Source organism: Bombus pascuorum, chromosome 7 (genome assembly GCF_905332965.1).
Source record: "Bombus pascuorum chromosome 7, iyBomPasc1.1, whole genome shotgun sequence".
Lineage (NCBI taxonomy): Eukaryota > Metazoa > Arthropoda > Insecta > Hymenoptera > Apidae > Bombus > Bombus pascuorum.
Window position 1 is genome coordinate 5,582,326 of NC_083494.1, and position 8,842 is coordinate 5,591,167.

At 24.0% G+C, this 8,842-nt stretch overlaps 1 protein-coding gene across 2 annotated transcripts; it reads left to right on the top strand.

The window, feature by feature from the left end:
- Window positions 1-175: 175 nt before the first annotated feature.
- Window positions 176-8,697, top strand: LOC132909230 (DNA-directed RNA polymerase, mitochondrial). 2 transcript variants are annotated; one of them, XM_060963922.1, is made up of 18 exons: window positions 176-537; window positions 2,329-2,445; window positions 2,529-2,731; window positions 3,004-3,167; window positions 3,660-4,030; window positions 4,130-4,476; window positions 4,624-4,893; window positions 5,008-5,355; window positions 5,533-5,703; window positions 5,874-5,999; window positions 6,102-6,305; window positions 6,483-6,758; window positions 6,932-7,177; window positions 7,265-7,424; window positions 7,542-7,788; window positions 7,884-8,055; window positions 8,262-8,353; window positions 8,514-8,697. In XM_060963922.1, exons 1-18 carry the CDS (start codon window positions 396-398, stop codon window positions 8,632-8,634), a joined length of 3,777 nt encoding a protein of 1,258 aa, XP_060819905.1. In that variant the 5' UTR covers window positions 176-395; the 3' UTR covers window positions 8,635-8,697. The 2 variants fall into 2 exon arrangements, with proteins under 2 accessions (XP_060819905.1, XP_060819906.1); XM_060963923.1 differs by lacking the exon at window positions 176-537 and adding an exon at window positions 1,512-1,809.
- Window positions 8,698-8,842: the final 145 nt, after the last annotated feature.

The following is an 8,842-nucleotide window of genomic DNA, read 5'->3' on the forward strand; positions in this document are numbered from 1 at the left end:
GAACTTTTTTCTAATTTTACACTTTACACTTTAATAATTTAAAATTCGATAAAACAATTTATATTACTACATATGTATATAATTTAACAATATGATGTGTTGTAGATTAAAACTAAATTAACAATTCACATTTAATCAGGAAAATATATATGCAAATATAGCAAAATAAATATGAAATTTTCCCTGTCTGAAATGAGTATAAAATCTTAAGAATTTCCATTCTACAAGATGCCATCTATTAACTACATGTTCATGTTGTTCGTGAATGTGAAATGCTACTTTTCATTTTGTGGGTTATATTATGTTGTAAATGATAATTTTCCTATATAAATTTATTATTATCTGCGAGATGATTAATTATTACATAGTGGTTAACTTTATGTAATCGTATAAAAATGTACAAACTTTTAATAACACGAGTTACTGAACGAATATCTCCACATGGTGTTTTCTTCATACCGAAACAAGTAATAATGATGCAGCGACCAATGCGCCTATGCTCTTTCTGTAATTTTTACCACGGAAATATATCAAAATGTATGTTTACATTATATATAATTTAGTTTTATGAATAATTCATATACATAAATATTTTATTACTTTTTGCCTGTCGGCTATAAAATGAGATTGAAGTAATTTTTATATGTACATATTTTAGGGTTTGTGTCATTTAGTTTCAATTTTTTAGTTTATCATTAAAATTTATAATTAGCATATCGTTTACTGCGAAAGTTGATTTTAAGATAGTCACTTTGAGCGCTGTTATTCGATATGACATATTTACAGTGGTAGGCAAAAAAAGTTTAAAATTCATACTTGTGTACAATAAGTATATTACAGCAATAATAACTTTGCATTAAATATTTTTTACCATATTGATAACAGTCATCTCTTATATAGATAAACACCATCGTGCATAAGTAATTGAACATTTCCAAATTATTATAAATATATAAAATATATTTCAAATAGAACTCTTTATACTAATTTTCGTTTCTGATCTTACCTTGGACTACCATATATAGTTATTAGATGTGGATTAAAACGATAGTTGATATTAATTAGTATAAATAAACATGTATCAATTGAAAATGGCTAAGAATTGCTTGTGCATTAATATCTAATGCACAAGTCTAAGTTAAATGACTTTAAGTTTACCTGTTCAATGTTGAAATCTTAAAATGATTGGAATATGTATTTGCAATCACACTCTAAAAGTTTATATAGATTTTATAAAATGCCAGCTGTTTATCAAAAATGAATATGAAACTTAATTGACACAGATATATCCTTTGTTTCAAGATCAATTTAGCAGAACATTTGATCCCAATTATGGCAAGAAGTAAAGAATTAACAGTAAAGAAACAATCTTCTGTCATAATATTGAAAATATAATAAGAATATCAATATTTTAATTGGATTACATTAAGTGTTTAAGTACTTATACATGGTAGTGTATATATTGTATCTATTTATAACTGTTTTTGTCAAAAATAATTGTATTTTCTAAAAATATAGTGTTTTATGTACTGATTAACCATTAAACTTTCTTTTGTTCTTTAATGTAACAATCGAAGCCTGAACTACAAGTTATAAAGCGCTCAAGAAAATTTGCATATCATTTGGAAATGATTTTCCTAACAAATATATAATATGTAGTAGTTTCAAAAATTGAAATCAGGAAATGAAATGCTTAAAAACAAACTGCATGTATTATCTTGTAGTAGCATGAATAATGATGTGTAGAAAGATTATCAATGTAAAATGAAATAGTATTCATGACATTTGTTATGAAGTTTCATAATAAAGGTACATAAAAAATTGTATTTATACAAAGTAAAAGGTAAATATATTAGGGGATTTAACTCATAATGCAAAGCAATGTAAATATGAATAAAGTGAAAATCACTTTGATAAGTAATTTTAAAACTTAGTTGGGAAACTAATATAATTTTTTATTGGAATTATCTGTTTTTAACAGTGCAACATTATATGACTAAGAAAATATATTTATAATTAGAAATAATATATATAGGAATAATATAATAAAAAAGGAGTCCTAGAGTTTGACAGTTTAATTTTATCAACATATTGTATATTGTGACAATTAGTAAAAAATGTCATATACAAATAAGTCATTACATCCTTCTTTTAAAAAATAAAACAAATAGATATTGTCTTAAATATATGTCATTTAATGTTTAATGTAAATATGCACTATATGTATAAGATATTAGATATGAATTTAGTGTTTCGCATTCACATACATTTTTTAATTATTCATGTTTACAAGCTTATAACTGTAATGTATATTCATTTTATTTATAGCTATCAAATACCAGCAAGTTCGTATTTATGGTACAACAACAGTAAATATATTAGGTCATTCACCAATAAAGAAAGAAATAAAGAGAAAGACAAAAAATTATGCTGAATTATTAACAGGTAAAATTTGATATTACATTTACATAAATGTGTTTCACATATTGGCATAAATTATTCTGTAATATTGTACCTTTTTATTATAGTAACAGATAAAACAGCAAGTATTGAGAGGACTGACACTGAAAAGTTAATAGCACCTGATTTATCCGTGCTTGTTGATAATCCTGACATCACTACAGACAATTCATATGAAAGTAAAGATGTTATATGTAATCAACTCTTTGATTCAACATGTATGAATGAAAATTATCATGATTTTTGTGATACTAAAGCTTTTTTAAATATTGTAAGTTATAGTAATTTATTCCTAATTGATTGTCTTAAATTATTTGCTTTAATTTAAATATTAAAATATTAAATAGAATATTAAACAGAAATTAAAGTGTATGTAAATTTGGATCTCAATAAAAAAAAAAGTTGTAATTTTTATAAAAAGTTTAGTTCATAAATAATAATTCATAAAAATATTTAAAAGATTTTTCAAACATAATGTTACATTATTTAAGTATTATAACATAATAAGATTATATATTTATTTACTTTATAACTTATTAATAGGAAAATAATGTAGGTATAGTTACTAAAAATGAAATGAAAGATAATTTGAATATTGGTAACAAAATCAAGAAGAATATGCCTAAAAAAGATTCTACATTTCATTCTATTAAAAAGACCAAATTGGAAAAAGATCAGAAACCGAAGAATGTGTTGGAGTTAAGTATGTATGTATTATAAGAATGAAATTATGTGATTTTGAAATATTTGTTTTCATATTATATCATCAATTTAATAGCTCTATTTTTATCAATAACTTTTCTTTATGATTATGTACATATGTAGAGTCATGCAGCATGTAGATTATTACTTATTAAAGCCATTACTAACATTAAAAACAATATAATATGAGATTTTCTTGGTTTATTATAAGATTTAATTTTTGTTACTGTACTAAGCTTTATAATTATCATTTTATTTTGAAAATGATCATATTGAAATTGTCTTGAGTAGAAAAATAAACAATTTTTAATAATATAAAATTTTCATGATATATTTTTCTCTTTTAATTCTTACTTTAACTTTTGTTGAATATTGTAACTTTATAAAATATTTATTATTATTATTTATCAAATTTTGTTTTGCACATATAATTAGTATTGTATTATTTTGTAACTTTGATTAATAATAATTTTTACTAATAAAACTGTTTCTCTTAGAGATAATGCACAAAACATGAAAATATATAAAACTGAAAACAAGTATGGAGTAGAAAATTATGTTGAAAGTTTATTAGCACATATAGAAGTTTATTTAAAGTGTGGATTGTTAAACAGAGCAAATAAAACCTTAATGAAATATAGGAAATATGTTCAAAGACAACATAAATGTAACAAAAATAATTTTAAATGTAATGATAATATTGAGCTTTACAATATGCTTTTGGAAGCTTATGCTTCCAGAAGAAAAGTAGAGAAAGTTTTAGAGTTATATGATATGATAAAAAATGATTCTTTAACACCAACACCCCAAACTTATGCATATATATTTGATACTTTGGGAAATGAGACTGTAAATAAAAAACGAATTGGTAATTATATATACATATTTTATTGAATATAAATTTTTAATATGATTGAACCTGTATGTATAAAGGAAAATATACTATAATAATCTATTTCATTTGCAGAATTACTCAAAAAATTGAATGTTGAAATGAATAATTACAATATATCTTTCGATGATATCTTTAGTCATACGCCATACTTTAAAATTGACCAGCAAGAAAATATATTAAAGGCAATTAGGATATTAATGCCAAACTTTGAACCAGCATACACTACATTAAATAGAAACTATAAATGTAAACTTATAAGACAAATTCCAATGAAAAGTAACTATGAAAGTCCAGCAAAAGAACTATTTACAATAGAAGAACTAAAAGATTTGTTTAAAACACAGCTTCAAACTGAATTAGCAATTGAAACACAGATACCAAGTATTGAATCATGTAAGGAAAACAGAAACACTAGTCTGGTAAGATATTATTATGCAATATTCTATTGCCTCAAATATATATTAATTTTTATACTTAAAAATTACACTTACTTTTATAAATACAAATGCTTTTTATAAATCTTTAAGATTTGATATAGTACTAATGATTTCTTTATTTTATATCAGAAAACAAAAATTATGGAACTAGAAAATTATTGGAAAGTTGCAGCATTGGCAGCTTTTGAAAGGAATTTGAAGTGTTTAAAACAAAAGGAGTGTCAAGTTCATAATGCTCTGATGGTTTTGTATCCATTTTTAGAAGTTTTGGATAAAGAATACTACATAGATGCTATATTACGTGAAATTAGACAATTAGCTGCAGGATCAGAAACTTTTAGTTTATCTCTTAAATCATTATACATTACATTGGGAAAATACATTTATAGGAAGTATGAAGTATGAAACTATTTATATAAATTATATTTATACATTTGTTGATAAAATATTTGTGTACTTTGTCATTATAATTTCCATATACATACACTCAATTTTTATAATCTTAATTTATAGATTGAAGTAAAGAAACAAACTGGAGTGTTAGATAAAATGACTAATATTTATTCAAAATACCTTCAATGGTACTTATATCCTGAAAAAATGCCACATTTAAATAATATGAATAATCGTACTGTATGGAAATATTTTGAGTATGAGGAAACAAAATATGGTACACCTTTAAATTTTACCTCTTTAAATTGGCCTATGAATGTAATGACAAATATTGGCAAATTTTTGTATCAAATTATCTTGAATGATATTATGCTTAAACCTGAAATTCTAAAAGTACAAAATTTAAAATATTCTATCCCTGCATTTTATACATTGTTTAGGAACAAAGGAAATTATTTATCAGAACAGGTTTGTATGGAATATTATTAATTAAATATTGGAATATTCAAAGTTTTATAGTACCCAATATTTTCAGCTAGTTTTATTGGGAATGTTATTGAACTCATTAATATCTGAGAGTTTTGAAGAAAAAATTAAATATTATTTAAATATTTTTAATACATAAAATTTATTTTTATGTTACAGATTAAACCACATCCTCTGGTAGCAAAATTATATAGAAATATACATTTAGAAACATTAACATTTGAATCACTTCTTCTACCTTCTTGTAGTCCGCCAAATCCATGGGTTTCAATATATTTAGGAGGGTATCTTATAGCAAAAACTGATTTTATAAGACTCTCAAAAGATTCTGTAAGCTTGTAATTTTTATTTATTTTTTAAGTATATATATATTATACGATATGAGATACTTTATCTAAAAGTATATGATTTGTTCAAAAGTATACGATATATAATATTTCGTATATCTTCAACATTATACTATATAAAAGAAATGTACACTATTTATATTTTTTATTTAGAATGATTTACCGCATAAATTAAAAAATACAGAACCAGAACAGTTATTTCCTATATTTGATTCATTGAATCAGCTTAGTTCTATTCCATGGAAAATTAATACTGCTATACTCGATATTATAATTAAGGTAATTCTGATATTAGAATAATTGTCTAATAGCTCTTATTGATAATGAATACAAATTATAATTATTATAAATAATTTCCATTTGTATGTGTTTCTTAATTAGATTTTTCAAGATGGCGGTTCTGCAGAATTAAATGTCCCTCAATCAGTTTCTGTATTAACTCCACCAAGTCTTCTAATAAATAAAAATGCTACTGTTGAAGAGAAACAAAAAGCAGCAATAGCAATAGCTCAATATCATCAAAAGAAGTGTGATATGTATTCGTTGTGGTGTGATACTCTTTATAAGTTATCCATCGCCAATCATGTATGTTTTTTTATCTTTTCAAATATATTAATTTTGTATTAATAAGCAAATTACTGTTAAATTAGATATGAAGTATATATTAGACTATTTTTTAATTCTTTTATAACTTTTATAACTAAATACGTAATTTTATATATTTATACCATTCTATATAGTGAATCCTTTATTTTTTTAAAGTTTAGGAACAAAATATTTTGGCTCCCACATAATTTGGATTTTAGAGGAAGAACTTACCCAGTACCTCCTTATTTAAATCATTTATCATCTGATTTGGGCCGGTCTTTACTTTTATTTGGAAAGGGAAAACCTCTAGGTCCAAATGGATTAGATTGGTTGAAATTACATGTTATTAATTTAACTAACTTTAAGAAATTAAATTCTGTTAAAGAACGGCTTGAATATGCAAATCAGAACATGGATAATATACTTGACAGTGCTACTAAACCTTTAACAGTAAGTTTTTATTTCAAATAAAAGGATTGTTTTTTATTTTAGTATATTAAAGGATAAAATGAAATGGCTAATAAGAAATTCATAATTACATGTTCATATTAAATAAACCTACACAATTTTTTTAAATTAGGATACTTGAAATAATTTTATATATTGGTATTTATATTGTAAAGGGTAAAATGTGGTGGAAACAATCAGAGGAACCATGGCAAACTTTAGCTGCGTGCATGGAAATAGCAAATGCATTAAAAGCACCAAATGTAGAAGAATATGTATCTGTGTTTCCAATACATCAAGATGGCAGTTGTAATGGACTTCAACATTATGCAGCACTTGGTAAAGATAAAATTGGTGCGAAAAGTGTTAATTTACATCCATTTGATACTCCAAAAGATGTATATTCTGACATTGTGTCAATTGTAAGTTTACTGTATTACACAAAATTGTAGGTTGCAATGTATGTACGTAAATATTTTCGGAAAGAAAAATATTCAGTTACATTTTAGATTGAAACACAACGACAAATTGATGCAAGAAATAATGTTAAAATTGCACAAATATTGGAAGGATATGTAAAAAGAAAAGTTATAAAGCAAACTGTGATGACAACAGTATATGGTGTAACAAAATATGGTGCAAAAGCTCAAATAATAAAACAGTTAAAAGGTAAATTTCATTTTTCAATGTATGTAGAATATTTGGACAAAGAAGAAAAGATTTAAGGTATACTGTTACGAACCAAAAAGAGATGAAAATTTATTTTAATATTCATATTTTGTGTAGAAGTAGAAAACTTTCCTAAGGAACATATTTGGTCTGCTAGTATATATTTAACTGAAAGCACATTTCACAGTTTAAGAAAAATGTTTAAAAGTGCAAGAGAAATTCAAGATTGGTTCACAGAATGTGCTCGAATTATTTCTTCTATTTGTTATGAAAATGTGGAGTGGGTTACCCCATTGGGTCTTCCTATTATACAACCTTATATGAAGCAACAAAAATCTTCAAAAGGCTATATTAATGATAATAAGTTAGTACAAGTATATAATTTTGTAAATACATCAAGTTACCTTTAGTATCTAATATTGTAATGTTCAAAAGTAAAATTTTTGGAAATGTTTATAGGAAACCTGATAGCATAAAACAACGAAATGCATTCGCACCAAACTTTATACACTCTCTAGATTCCACTCACATGATGCTTACTGGGCTAAATTGTAATAAAAATAATATTACTTTTGTCTCAGTACATGATTGTTTTTGGACTCATCCTTGTACCGTAGATGCTATGAACAAAGTAAGTAAACTACTAAATAAAGTAATTTACTGCATCATCCATACATTTCAATGTTTTTGAATATAATACATAGTATAAGTCTAATAGTACTCCAACAGTCCACAAAATATAAAGTAAGTAAACTATAAACAAATATAAAAAGAATATAAATTGGATATTCAAACGTTTTTCATATCTTCTTATAGATACATAATTATTTTTTATAGATATGCAGAGAACAATTTGTTGCTCTTCATTCTGAACCCATCCTTGAAGATTTAGCTATATTTTTTGTGAAACGATATTTACCAATTTATGAGTAAGTAATGTTTACAAAATATATATTTCTAGTAAATATAGATTCATAATTTACAATGCAATACAATGTAAATTAATATACTGACAGTATTATATTTAAATATTATATAATGTTAATCTAATAAAACGTATATTTTAATTTGAGTATAATATAATTTCAGACAATTAAAGTGTAAAAATAAGCCTGACATTGAAGAAATACGCAAATGTTTAACTAATATACCATCAAAAGGTGATTTTAATATTAATAATGTTTTGTCATCTGTATACTTTTTTAATTAAATTTTTACGAGTCTTAGAACATTTTATGTAAATTAATGATAAAAATAAATTACTCAAATATAATGTAGTTTTCATATCTCTTACTTTACGTGTATTCAATTCGTAATTTATGCCCAAATTATTATATTTTAATATTCATAAAATAGTTCTTTATTGATTTCAAATGATACATTATGCCAACTGAAGGTTGAAGATTAAATCTATTAAA